This window comes from Mesitornis unicolor, unplaced genomic scaffold, assembly GCF_000695765.1.
Source record: "Mesitornis unicolor isolate BGI_N332 unplaced genomic scaffold, ASM69576v1 scaffold4349, whole genome shotgun sequence".
Classification (NCBI taxonomy): Eukaryota; Metazoa; Chordata; class Aves; order Mesitornithiformes; family Mesitornithidae; genus Mesitornis; species Mesitornis unicolor.
In genome coordinates, this window is record NW_010207851.1 from 108,844 (window position 1) to 123,538 (window position 14,695).

Consider the following 14,695-nt stretch of genomic DNA (forward strand, 5'->3'; position numbering starts at 1 on the left):
GGAAATTTTAGAACTGCCTGGGAAGACCATGAAGTTACAACAGCACAGAGCTTGGCTGTACGCATAGTGGTACGTGTTAAAATATATACAAAAATCTTGGTTTTCGTAAAGAATTTGCTATGCTTTTTACTCTGACTGAAATAATTATGAATATTCCAAGAACTTAAAGTGGTGAAGAAAACTTTTCTTTCTCTGAGTAAAATATTTGTGACTTTGGGTGCATTGCAACAAGAATCTGGAGAAAAAGTACCAGAGCTGACTGAGAGTACAGCTGGTTATTACCACACAAAATGAAACACAGAATTAAATGCTGTTCTTATCTTGGTCTTTTTGTGCCACCTTACTTCCTCCGTGACTGTCAATGCATTTTTGATTCACATGTGAATGCAAATGTTATACGGTAGATAAAAATTACAAAAATAGATGATATTTCAACTTCAAACATATAATCGGTTTCTACTCAGTATAGAAATGTGGATCCATGGTTTTAATATAGCACCAAAAAACTTAGAATAAACTTGCATTTATTTCTTTCATACAGAAATTAAATTTGTACATGTATTTGAAAAGTAATAGCTAACTATTTTTAAGTTGAATATCCTAAACTCAGTATATTCTGGTGTATTGCGCTCTAAAGCCTGTCTCTCAAGGAGAATAAATAGACATAGCAGCATTACACTTCGATAGATGTTGGTAGGATACAGATAAGTCATTCTGACATGAAAGTCAGGGAGAGATTAATGATAGAACAGGAATTTCATTTTTCATTATGCCCAGTCTGTATTATCAGTGTTATGAAACCACATCTTAAAGTAAAAGCACATGGATTTGCAGAGGCAATAGTTATTATTTGTCATCCTTTAAAATTAACTCCTCAAGCCATTGATGAGGCATCAGTAACAAAACACTGACTGGTTTCAGTAGAACCAGCCTTTTACAAACAGCATCTATTTTCTCTTTCCTAATATGGGTCTTTCAACTCTTGAGCAAATTTTTCCTAATGAATCACAGGGTTAGATAGCTTTTCCACTAGTCACTGACTTAACTCCTCCATGGCTGAGCAATGATTTTTGCTTTCAACAGAAACTATTTAGACTGTTAATGATAGTTCTCTATAGTTCATCAGTAAGTCTATGACTAGAACACCGTATTTTGACTGTGTGTTGAAAAGATCTAATGCTGTACTTCTCAGAGATTACTGTGTCGTGTTGATTACATCTGTGTTGTTGAGAATGTATTTCAATCAGATACCATGCACACAGAGAAGGAAATAGTTTTTTCATGTAGAAATCTATGCTAATGAAATAAATATGGCACAGCCTGTACAAAATATGGACTTTTTTGTACAATACCACCTGTGTGGTAAATTACAGCACATGTGATTACAATAGCTGATGTATAAATAATGTATAACTATAATATCTATAACTAACACAGGCTAGTTTGGGATGCAGCTGCCAGGTAGCTGTTAAGAGAAACAAAGGAAGAAACCATCCCACTGTGTGATGGGTCTGGAGCTGGAAAAGAGTGAACTCATGAAACAGGAGCTGTAACTAGCAACGCTACTTTGCTGAGTTCAGCTGAAAGTACCCGTAACTGCATTGTTGACATATGAATGAGAAGACAATATAAATAAGTTGTGATCCAAAATCTTCAGTATTTACAGTGCTGTATACAGGCAGAAATATCCTGCACTTTCCTGCATCATGTACAGTGGAGTTAGGATACTTTCTAGCTTTGGATTTCACAGAGTTAATTGTGTGGGGAAAGAAGCGTGATTACATTCATGTCCAATTTTTTACAGAACTAATGTTTGTTAAATACTCTCATATATGGATAAGAATACTGCAAACAAAATGGTATCACAGGCAGAAAAAAGGGAACAGCTAATGTGAAGAGAAAGAAAGGGGAAAATATTTTTGTAATGACAGTCATGCATTTTAATTATCCCTAACAGGAAAAAAAATTGTATATCTTATGGATACAAGATGATCACTTGCAAGTTATTAGGAGAAAGTCGGGAAATATGGGTTCTATTATTTATTTTGTCTCACAGAGTTGAATAACAGTGACTACATGCACATGAAATGATTCAGAGATGTAAGTACCATGTATATGCTATGGGGTTTAGACTTAAGTATTGCTTTTTGAAGTGTAACTTGAAATATCCCTTGCGTACTTGTCAGAACTTTTAGAAAATTGTCTCTGGGATGTCCACAGATAGAAAGGGTGAGGTACAGAATACCTACTTATGGATATGAAATATTTTGTTATAGAAGAAGAAAAAGTGGTGTCACTATTTAGTCTTATTTTGGCAAAGATACGTATTTATTACATTCCAAATGCTAAAACAGTTCTGAATAATTTCTCCAATAATTTCTCCAATAATTATGATAAATATATCTTCTAACACTAGATCATTTTCTGCTTAACTGATACAGCCATCAGAACTTACCACATTCACTCAAACAGTCTGGTTGGATCAGAACTAGGCTGTTCACCACCTTATTAATTACGGGGTTTATGCCTCACATGTTATGATTCACCTGAAAAATTCTGCTTTTGTCTCGTTTGATCTCATGCTAGTTATATGATTTTGGTATGGACCAGTTTTGCTTCCAGGGTTCCTTCTGGATGAAAGTGCCATTTCAGAAATTCTCATTAAATCATTCAGAATGTGTCGTAAAACAATATGATTAAAATAGATTAATTCAAATTCAAAACACTGGATTACTTAGCTAAAAAATTAGCAGAGCGTGATTTCCTTGAAAGATGTGGTAATGGTTTCCTAGAAAGATGTGGTAACCCTTTTCTTTTTTTCCTTTCATTTTGTAGCATGACAGTTATGTTCAGTAATGTAGACTGAGTTTCCCAAGTCACACAAGGATGCAGTCAGAAATGAAGGCATATTAAGTAATTTTAGTTTAGTATTTATAATCAAGTAGCCTGGGCACCAGTTTGCTAATTTGAACAATTTGATAGAAATTGATGTATAATAATTTAAAAGAATTGTTTAATTAATAGCTGTATTATTTTTATTGCTCAACTAAAGAGGCATTTAAAGGGACAAGTATAAGTGGCCTAGGACTCTTGCCATTTACTTTATAATTTGAGCAGACTCTCCTAAAGCTGCTCTCAAAATGAATGTAACATTTAGTTTCCTCTGAACTAATAAATACTAACTACAAACTCCAATACCAATTCACCCAAATACATGGCTGTTACACTGTTAGTAAGGTAGGAAAGCATTCCAGGCTGTGTGTCTTTTACAGCCTTCCTGGCTGCTGAAGCAGATGCTCAGGCAGAATGCTTAGCACTCTAAACCGTAGTACCAGTACTGCAGGGGTGGGAGGATGTAAAAGGGAGCAAGAGGCCCAGAAGACCTGTGTAGCTGATTCCATAGGTACGTGGGAGGAAGGAGGGCACCGCTAGCCCCTCGTGTCTGGCCAGCACCAAGAAAGGAGGGTTCCTTACAGAGAAGAGGCTCTCCATGTTTCCTATTGCTTACCTGAGGAGCTAGGTGGTAATATTTGTTTCTTGTGTGGATGGATGGCTTTTTTGGAATAATAATTTGGGCATAAAGTATAAGAAAGTTTCTTACTTTTATTCTGAATTGTGTACAGTGGTTTGGAGTGCTCTAATGAAGAAGTTGCTTCTCCTGGAAATTATGTACCTTTTTGTTTGGTTTTGGTTTTCAGTCTTTGTTGTAAATGTTGACCAGGATTTCCATGCTCAGTAAAAAAATTAGAAGTTTCAGTTAGAAGAATGGAGCTTACTTTAACTGGAAGAATGGCTTTTTGTCACCAGTTAGTTTGAAAACAGACTCTTGAAGTTGCATCCAATTAACGTTTTCATTATTAACAACATTTGTAGGCAGAGTACTGTTTGAGTATTTGTCATGCTTGTAGGTCGTGTGTTGTCAGAGATGTGCTTAGTACACAGCAGAGATTTCTCTTTATGCTATGTTATAGCATGGTATTGGTAAGATGTTGCTAAACTAATACAAGCAATGGTGCTGGGCAGGAATTAAATTGGGATGAATCTCACTTTACGCACAGGTATTTGTCCCTTTCCTTATATAAAGGTAGTATTACAATTTTTGCTATAGCATTGGAAAGTGATATGGCTGTGATGACTTCAAGGCTTCTCAGGTGCAGTTTCCTACCATAAGCAAACATAAAGGACCATAGCTGAGGGAGATCTTGTGCTGGCCTTTCCTGCAGTGTAAATTTGTCTCTAGCTGCAAGGTGACCCTAACAAGCAAGTCACGTTATTTGAATCATTATGTGCTGAATTTGCATAGCTAGTTCCCTAAATCCTTGTAAAATCTCACCACTGAGCACTCAAGAACTGCTTGGATTTATTTGTATCATCTTGCACATTATGTGCAGTCCCTAAGCTGCAGAGCCTGTTCCAAAGGAAATAAATTAGCAGGGTGGAATTGAAGTTGCTTTTGCTGGTGAAAGCTACGTTTTCCAATTGTACCAGTAGTGGCTGTGTTCTCTGGGAGCCACTGGTCCTTTCTATTTTACTTTGGGATTTCTGTCAGGGAGTACAACTCTTGTTTTCACAAGGTCGTTGCTGCAGAGGCTACATGAACACAGGAGGAAATCTGTTCATTTCCCACTCTGTGCTGCCTTCTTCCCTTGACTGAGCTAGATCTGCATTTTCTCCCAAATCCTTTTGCTTAATGGCCAGCTAGAGAGCCTGAACATTGCCACCCTTAGAGTTCATGTGGACCACTCAGAAAGCAGATCTATTATAATGCCATGTTGTGCATGTGGTGTGCAAGAAGCCAGAAAACTCCCATAGTGAGCATTTTCACACACCTGACGAGCACCTAAAACCTCCCAGTTGCCACTACATTGCTTACAGCTGTGCACACGCACAGCCCACAGAGCTATGGCACCAGTTCACCTGAGCAGCTCTGGCACTTCAGTGCAGATTCACATGCAGCCTTTTCAAATTTGATGTTGATTGTGATTATTCTCCCCCTAATATTTTCACTTCTAGATAATATGTACATCCATCTAGAATAATTTCTGTCTTTAACAATCATAAAGTTCTCTATGCAGGTGGGTTTTTTCCTTCTGTAAACAGTTCTGATTGAAATACCAAATTCCACGTGACATTTAAAGGTCATGTTAAAAATGTACAAAATTAGCACAAGTTATTAATGAAAATATACTTCTTATTAGCAGATGGGTTCTTTTTCTGTTTTGAAATCCTACCTTACCTTCTAGTTAGACAAACATAAAAATTCCAAAGTATCAAAATGGCCAGGATAAGGCTGATCAGCTTCTTTTTATAGTCTATAGCACCTCCCAGTGTCTATTAACACATTTTAAAGAAAGCAACCCAGTTTACCAAAATGGAAGTTGGACGAGGCACGTATGGTATTAGAGGTTGAAGTGTTAATGCTAGGAAATTCCTTCAAAAAAATCCACAGGTAATGAGGGTATTCAAAAAGTGTTTTGATTGACATGATGGAGATGAGTGGTGTTTGTTACTCCCTGTTGAAGATATTGCAGTTATAAATGCTGCGAAATGGTCATGTTTTCTGTGGTTTTGTTTATATTTTTGCATTGATCTGTCAATGTTCTGACTGTGCTTGATTTTGAAAGATTGCATAGTGAAGGAAAATTTGTGTTTTTAACAGAATATCTAGACTTTAAATCATTTCATCTTGGTTTTGAGTTGTCAGATTCCCATTGTAACTTTAAGAGAGCAAATACTCGGTTGGGATAAATTGACATAGCTTTGCTGTTGTTAACCTGTCTGATTCCGCCTGTTTAGAATATTGTTGTCCTCTGTTGATAAACTGCATGCACGTAGATGTGTGTTGTAGGCAGTGTGTGAATACTGCTAAAAAAAATTCTATTACAATTCAATCCTCGGTTTGCTCTTTGTTTCAAAAGCTAAATAATAGTCAAGAGAGCATATTGATTGCATTGGTATTTTTATTGCTTTTTTCCCTGTGTTTTCATGCAGTTGTGGGCCACATCTGTGAATATACACTTCCAACTTTTCAGCACCAATTGTTACAAAGAATTTTTTCCACTTGTATAAATGATGTCATGTGTTATGAAGGTTTTAAAGTATGACAATTCAGGGCTATGACTGTTAACCTCTGTTATGTTATTGCCATAGGAATTTCACTGTTAACTTCTTTCTTAATAATGTTTCTAAATTACGTACAGCAGAAGGCTAACTTGACCTTCCCGTCAGCTCATATCCAGGATTAAAAAAATTAAAAATAAAGTCAAAGGTCAAAAAAGACAATTGAAATGCAATTGCCAACTATAGTCATAGACAGCCAATTATGCAATGAAAGCAGTGTGCCACCCAGGATGAGTAACAGCTTTCATTTGCCTAAACTTATTCTGTTTTGATGAGGAAAAACATACTACTAATTGATACATCTTGTATTGGGGAACAGTGTAGTTATTTGCTTAAGGATGTCTTGGTCTTCCTGAGTTTTAAGGAAGGTGGAGGAGAAAGCCAGTTCTGTTCTGTACTCCAGGATCCTAGAAATCTAAAAAAAATCACTTTCAGATACTCAGACAATACAGAAAGCTGGAAGCTGTGAAGAGAGGGATCTGGATTTTAGTTTTGTTTTGCAAGACTGACTGTATGAGGAATGAAATTTTCTACCAAATTCTCTTTGTCTGCATGGAGAATTGCTTCCTTAAGGTTCAGCGGAGGTCTTTGTTTTTTCTGTCTAGATACTGATTTCAGTTATTTTAGTTAAAATTCTATTAGTTAAATACTATTCTATAATAAAAATATTTAATCTCTATAACTTTAACACACAATACTTTTGTAGGATAGGAAGTTTTGTCACTAATAATTTTTAAAGCTTTTTACACAGAGGTGAATAATTATTTTTCATAGACACACAGAGATTTTGAAGAATTTTCCCAAAGTCTGTAAACAAATTTCTTAAAAGTTTGGATCAGCCTCAAGTCTCTTGAGTCTCAGATCAGGGTCACTTTAGCACATTTTCTTCAGGATGGAGCAATAACATGCTTAATGATACAATATTGAAATGTTTGTACATTCAGAAGTTGTAAGCAATGGGGGTGAAAATCTGTGGGGGAGAAGGGGCTGCAATTTATCTTTTAAAACGTATCTCTGGTTCTGCAGTCAGCTGCTAAACGTGATTGATGGTTCCACGAAAACGTAGCACTTCTCATTTCTGGGAGAAATCTCAACACTGAGAGATTCAGAATAACTGCCAAGTCACAGCTGAATTACCAAGGTGTATCAAGGTCAAATGAATCCATTTAAGCACAATATGTATAGCTTCAGCTTAGATGTTTTTCACTGCTCATGCTGATTTTAGCTTTTCTGAAGCACAAACAGGCAGACATAGCCCTGTTGGTTTATGTTAGCTTGTGAAGCTGATGCTTGTGCCTGATCCCAGAGGTTTGATTCTCCCCTCACAGGGCTTCTTTGTGTTCAGAGTGAGAAGAAAGTGAGTGCAAACAGTGACCTATTTTTCAGCTATTAAATACCAAGGAATAGACAAGATGATGAAGATTCAGGAGATAAATTCAGAAGTGAACAGTTTTGTGGCACCCTTATCCTTCTGTGTCAGTTGAACACTGATCTGGACATTGATACGTGAGATCTGAAGAATCTTGCTGCAATGGTTCAAAACTTTACTCCCTCCTTTCTTCTCCCCACTTCCCCCAAAGTGTACTCTTATTGAAAAAGTCAATAGAAGCTGTAAGACAGGCATAACTCAGCTGCTTCTGTTATCTGCATCTTTGCTAAAACCCACCTTCATCAGCAGTTGATGGTGAAAAGTTGGGATAAGGTATGTGATAAGGTATAGGCTGAGGTATAAGAATAGAGTCTCTTCTGAGATGTGGTATCGACCACCAGCACTGGACAAAGAGCTAGAGATGGAGCAGGGAAATCTGTTATATTGAGATCTGATTAATGACTATAGGAGAGAAAGTCATCCTTGGCACTGCAGGCCAAGTTTTGAGAGTGAGTAGCTATATTGCCATTTGAATGAAATCTTTCTGTTATAATTGAAAAGATTAGCAGTATACTAATGTGAAGCAAAAGCACTTTCACATTAGGTGCAGGTTTGTCTTCTGATGCCAACATATTGGTTAAACCAACAACCTCTTGAAAAATCAAGAATGTAGTTGCAAAGACAGACTTTCTGTTTGGTTGGAACATACGTAACCCTTAACTGAATCAATACCTGTGCATTGAGATACCTGATTTTCAGATCCTGAATCTTCTTGCTCCTCTATATAATGTGTATTAAAGCAACAGAAATAAGATTTATGTAGTAACACAGCATACATAGTCCAACATTTGTTTTACCCTAAGAAGCATGTATAAAATGCTATGGGAAATAACACTGATTTCTAAGCAAGTTTGAGTATCTAACTACTAAGATGCATATGAAGTATATTTTGTCATCAGTTAGGGTTTAGGTTTGAACAGAACTGAATTGGAGTTCATTTAATATTGCTGGAAACTACGATTTGTTGGATTTTAATCAAAATAGAAGTAGTTTTCCAAGATAAAAATTTTAAGCAGTGTTTCAGCCATTTTGTGCCAAGATCTCATAGACTGTCTTTTCTTTTTACTTTTTTTTTCATTTGTTTTTACTTCATCCACTCAAAAGAAGAGGAAATAGGCACTTTCTAGGTTTAGAGCACACACAGAATATGATAGGATCAGACATCTTAGGATTCAGGTTCCGGGAAGGCTTTTCTAGTAACTAAGAGACCCTTTGAAGTCTTTAAAATGAGATTCCAAAGGCAACAGAGCGTGGAAAGTCCTAAAGCATCACCCAGTCATAGTTGTAAATCCTCTTGGATAGAGTCAAAATAAACTCTGAATTTTGCTGCCTTTTTTGCTGAAGAAAAAAAGATAAAATCTGGCAAAATTCAGGAACACGAGCTGAAATGAGAGGACGAGTAAGCAGTAATAAGGAGAGATTTATTTTCTATCAAAGATTTAACAAATTGCTGTATTATCTCCAAGTTTTGTTCAGTCACTCTGTTTCTACAGTCATGAATTCAGAAAGTCTATTTTGTGTGCCCACTTAAAATATTTTACATTAACAAGATACTAAATTTATTTTTTAATAAAAAGCATATAGTTTATGCTTGGACAAGGTATAAGGGATTGTCAAAGAGAAAACAAATATTAATAATGACAGGTTTTTCTGGGTGACCTCATCTCTTGGTTGCTTCCTAATTCTTGCTTTAGTTTTTCAGTACGTGACTCTCAGCTCTCACTCTGCTTTTTAGTTTTCAGAATGGAAGCAGAGCTCTCAGGTGATTTCCTCTGCTTAGTGGAGATCACTGTCCTCTGATCTGCTTGGTTTGCTCATGAGTTTTCACCTTTCTGTCCACCAGAAGGCTCTACTGCTTTCTGAAGCGTACACAGAATGATATTCTTTGGGTACCTATCAAGGTCATCACTGTTGTAAATAGAATTCAACAGTGTACACGTATTTCTTGGACTAAGCAGTTTTAATGCAGTTCTTGAAACAGGTGAATGATAAATACAAATTAATTACAATTAGCGAGTGAAGATTTGGTTCAGTGTTTAATTTTAACGTGGAATTTCAATCCACATAGATTTCGTACAGTGGCTTTTGAATTAAAATCTTAGGAAATTTTGACACTGTCATTATTTTTGCTGTTACTTTCATAGGATGTGTATATATATTTTATTTTGCAACTTATTAGGGAAGTTTGAAATACAAAGACCCTAATTCCTCACTGTCTTGACATTCTTAAATTTATAGGTTTGACCGATGAGAGAAGCTCTGTGAATTCTGGCACTTGCCAAAGTTATGAAGAAATTTTCATTCTACAGACGCTTCTCAATGTGAAGATTGCTCTTCACATTATTCATGCCTCACAATTCATGAGCTGAAAACAAGTGGTTGATTGCCTGCAAAACTGTCAGTGCAGCTTCCTTTATGAAACAAGTTGTGATACTTAAAAATACGAATTTTTTATTGTTTCCATTTCAGTAGCACGTTAGTGATTCAAAAGGGAGAAGGATTCTTTTTATTTCTGATGTAACTAGAAAATTAGGATAAAATAGGAAGACATTTCTTGGAGCAAGACTTTCCATACCCATTGATTAATGTGACTGCAACTGTTCTGGGATTCCATCCTGAGAAACAAGTCTGATTTACCTTTTAATAACTTCCAGAACTGGAAATGACAGAATAAGACTATTTCAACACCCAAATTAATACATCTTTGTAATGGGTATGGTTTTAAAATTATGCTTTTCAGAGACCTTTGATGAAAATAGCCTGTTTAGTATTGTAATGTTAAAAAACTCGCTTAGGGAAAGTGTATTTGTCCAGGTGGGGTTTTTTGGGGGGTTTTGTTTTCTTTTTTTACACCTCATATAATACTATATTCTTTATGGGTATTTTAGTATAAAGCCGTAAACACATCTTCAAAAAGGCTTTTTACGTATTCTGCTGAATAGAGGGTATGACAGAAAAGTTTTTCATAATACTATTTTTTATAGTTTCTCAGAAGATCCAAGTTACCATGTTCACATTTTTCCAGTCCTCTTTGTCTACATTTCCCTAATCTACTTGTCCAACAAAAGCATTTGGATATTATTTCCTAGTATACAATAGATAAATTACAGCAGGAGACTTAAGATGGTGGCAAACTTGCCACATACTTTAGTTAGATTTAGTGGAGACAGTTCATCATAGCGCATATCAGCACTGATTTTTTTTATTTTCTCCTGACACTCGTTGCATTTATCGGAAAAAGAATCCAAAGGTGTTTTCACTGTGATATAAAGGTAAGAGTTTAATTACTCAAGATTTCCTCTCAGTAATTTGCAATAATTAGTTGCCATCAGTAAATATTCGTAAAGTGTTCAGAAAACTACAAGAAAATGGATTGCCTTTAGCACAAGATGATCTGATATTCTGTACTGGTTTCATTACAGAACATTTCAGGGTGTCATTAGTGCGCTTCAGCAGCATGGGGCCCTGCAGAGAACTGAGAAACTTTATTTGAATTTGAAATCGTGCTAGATTACTTATGAAGTTTTAACTTTAAGCAGTGTGGAACTAAAATTAAAGTAAATTTACATAATTATTCAGGTCTCTATGCTTTCATAATCGCTTTAAAGTGTTTGTAAATAATAACAGGAAAAAATAGTACGGTGGATATCCAATTATCAGTAAGCATTTAGAATAAACTGTTTCAACAGTCAATAACAGTTTTTCCCAATGATTTTTTGGGAGCAACATTTCACTCTGCAGCTTGTCTTATGGATCTCTATTGTAACAATGTCCTCCTGAAACTCAATGGGAGTCTTCTTGAATATGGACCAAATAATGTTTGGCTGCTGGCCATGTGTTGTCTTTCAGAGGAATATGGTTGTTCACTACGTAATAGTGTAGAAAGAAAGGAGACATATGGAAACAAATTTTGAAAGAAACAGTAACATTAGTCAATGAACTTTTAACCACACAAGTTGCCAAGCACTTAACGTACTCGTGAAGTAAAGAAATAAATTATGAATCCCAATAGCCAGGCGCTTAACATGCAAAAGTGCTGTTCTTATAGAAAAGAGGCAGTCAACTTCCACTGAAAGCTGAATCACACTAACAGTTCTGACATTTGATTTATGGATTTCTTTTGCTGCTGTTATAAAAAGTACAATAATATGTACAACTTACATTAAAGCTGCATTTAATAGCATCCTTGGAAATACATTTGTCCTTTCAGATGACTGTAAACACTAGACCAGCATGTCTCTGGCCCCTTTTCCTTATAATTTTGATTTGAAATATGCAATATAATACTATGTATTTTCCTGTTGTATCTTAATAAAATAATGTCTTTTCAAGTACATGTCATAGTTCTCTAAATAAACAGTATATTTGTAATAACATGAATGCCAAAATGGCAAAAATAGTGACTGTAAAACCGATGCCTTCAAGTGGAAATGGAAGATACGTAGGTATTTGTGTGAAAAACACAGATTAATACAACAATCCTTTTGCCAGTTCAAAAATTGTATTTGGTACAGCTTTGCAAAATATTGTATGTCCATTCTCTCTAGATGAGTCATGTTTTTGGAAGAACGGGGAGAGAATATTTTTTTCAGCATTGTGATCATTGTAATAATGAACTGCAGAAACTATAATAGATTTTGTTCCTGGCTTGGCAAACTATCTAAAAGATTTTGCAAGAGAGTTTACATAATTCTTTCCATTGAACTTTCTAGTATTGCATTTGTTTTAATTGTTAACTCCAACACACCAAACTTTTAGGTAGTTTGTGGACTACATAAATGTGGTTTTATGTTTCATAAGCATTTTATAAGCAGAGTTTGGGGTTATACATTTTCATACTTACAACCTTAATTCACTTGTTAAAATAGGCTCTCTGTTTGCTAATAGTTACCAGCTGTAACTAATACATTAGCAGATCTACAATGTAGTATTTAAAATGACGCATTTCAAAATCAATAACAAATGTCCTGCTGTAGGATTAATTGGAAAACTTGTCTTATACAGTTGTCAGTACACTATATGAAATTCTTCTGAAATCACTATAAATCAAAGAATAGGAAAGAATGATGTGTAAATTTCTTAGAAATAGGAAAAGCAAAAATATTACTTACTGTAGTTGTTGTTTTCTTCTCTTGTCCCTTTTACTTTGCCTCGCTTATCAATCCTCATATACCACTGAGTTCGACAGAAAAGTCTTCTCACTCTTACATCCCCCCCTTCCATATAATCATAGCTTCTGGTATGTCGCTCAGGGCTGGAACAGTTCACATTTGTAGCCATTTGCTCTGGAGTCATGTCATTGCAAGCTAAAGATATAGTGCCCATTAGAAAGATAATGTAAAAGTATGATCTGTAGAGCAAAATTGGCAGGATCCATGTCAGTATCCATTTGTGCATTATAGTGCAGTGTTCTGGGTGTTCATGAACAACATAATGAAAATTAAATCTCAAGTAGACTTGTTGCTCTTAGGTCACCGACCTGCCTTTTGTCTTTACGAGTTACAGATTCATTTAAATGAGATTGTTCCCTCTTCTAGAATTCTGATCGTTATTCCTTAATATTTAATGGCGAAATAGAAGAGCTTCTTAAATATCTCTTCAGTCAGAATATCCTTTAAAGGCACAAGTTATAAAAACCTCTGTTGTCGTGACCGTCTGTACTACTTGAATTTGCAGCTTGCACTGAAAGTAAAAGATCTGTGAGAAAAGGTGCATGTATAAGTCTTTATGCTCAATTATTACAAATGTGCAAGGATACATTACACTACTGAAAAGTACTATACATAAATGTATGACATGCCAAGCTGATTTTTAAAAAATATGCAAATGTATATACAATAGAGATATCTCACACAACTTTTTACATAAACAGACATTGAAACTGATTGTAAGCACAGTTCTGTCTTCAGTTTTAAGTCCTTCCAAAAATCCCTTACTGGTTCAGTTGAACTACTTTCTCATGCATGGTAAAACTCTGCTGAATACTTCATACCAATATATTCATTATTAGCACAATCTATCAGACAACTTTTGTCTAGTTCAAATTTCAAAACAGACCTTGTAGTCTCAGCCCTGTATTTTTACTCCTACCCTTTTCAGCTTATCAATAGAAAGTTTTCTTAATGCTTTTTTCAGCATCTAACACGTACAAATGAAGATAAATGTTAATAGTTATTAGAAATTGTTGAATGTTCCTGTAAAGGACAGATAACTTACTTGTTCCTGTCGATAAGAGCTGGATACCCAAGTGTTCCATTTCTGTTGCCTGCTTTTTGCAACATGAGACACTCCACTGTAGCTACAAACTTTCTCAGCTCAGAAAGACTCCACCAGGATTATAATTGTTTCCATAAATCAACACGCTGGAGAGGTGGTGTGTATGTGCTTATGCGTGCGCGTGCATGTGTGTGTTGAGCCTGTTGTTCAGTCCTTTTCGATAAATACCTTTGCTGACCTCACTTGGAAGCAATTAGAATTTAACCAGTCAGCTGTCAGTTGAATGCACGAACAAAAATAAAAGGAGACTTGCATTGTATCGTGTCCAATGGTCATCAGAGGGAGCTATGTACATAGTTTATACTTTAAATCTCCAAGAATCTACTTTCTAAAAACATATATTCCATGGTGTGTGGATGGAATTGCTTTGCACGCTAACTAGTGTTTCTGTGCTTTGATTTAGGTGGGTATTTTTCTGTCCTTAAAAAAATTCCCTCTTCTCTCTCTTGTACTCACTTGTATCAGTTTGCTTTCAGTTCTCTTCTGCAGTCTGGTGGATTCACAGCCTGCTTAGTGCCTTTCTGATGGATGTATGAAACACGTGGGTCCATTATGTACTGTGGAGAAGGGTGTGCTGTGGCCACTATAGATCACGCAGTACATTTTTACATCAGGGACTTGAGAAGAGGAACCGCTGCACAGAAGATCACCGAGACTTTTATTTGATCAGCCACTAAGTGAAAATGAGAATGTGTATTTGGATGTTTCAAAGTCTGATGTTCAAACACAACCTTTATCAGCACGAAGGAAAAATTACTGGTAGGGAACAGCCTTCCTTAGCATACGTAGTTGTTAATCCTTGAAACTCACAACACAAGAATGAAAAGTGGTAGCAGTGCAAGAAAAACCCTTGTACTGTGTAACAGCCGA

The 14,695-nt window shown here is 35.8% G+C and overlaps 1 protein-coding gene across 2 annotated transcripts in view; it reads right to left on the reverse strand.

Annotated features, from left to right (window-relative positions):
• The window catches only part of FGF7 (fibroblast growth factor 7), a 28,756-nt gene extending 14,782 nt beyond the window's left edge, over positions 1-13,974 (reverse strand). The window contains exons 1-2 of one of the 2 annotated variants that reach the window (XM_010192271.1): positions 13,766-13,960; positions 12,661-13,246 (exon numbers count right to left, since the gene is read on the reverse strand). In XM_010192271.1, coding sequence (XP_010190573.1) covers positions 12,661-12,946 — 286 coding nt within the window. In that variant the 5' untranslated portion in view covers positions 12,947-13,246; positions 13,766-13,960. Of the gene's footprint in view, positions 1-12,660; positions 13,247-13,765 lie in introns of both variants that reach the window. The other variant, XM_010192270.1, reaches the window with a different exon arrangement.
• Between the last annotated feature and the right edge of the window lie 721 nt (positions 13,975-14,695).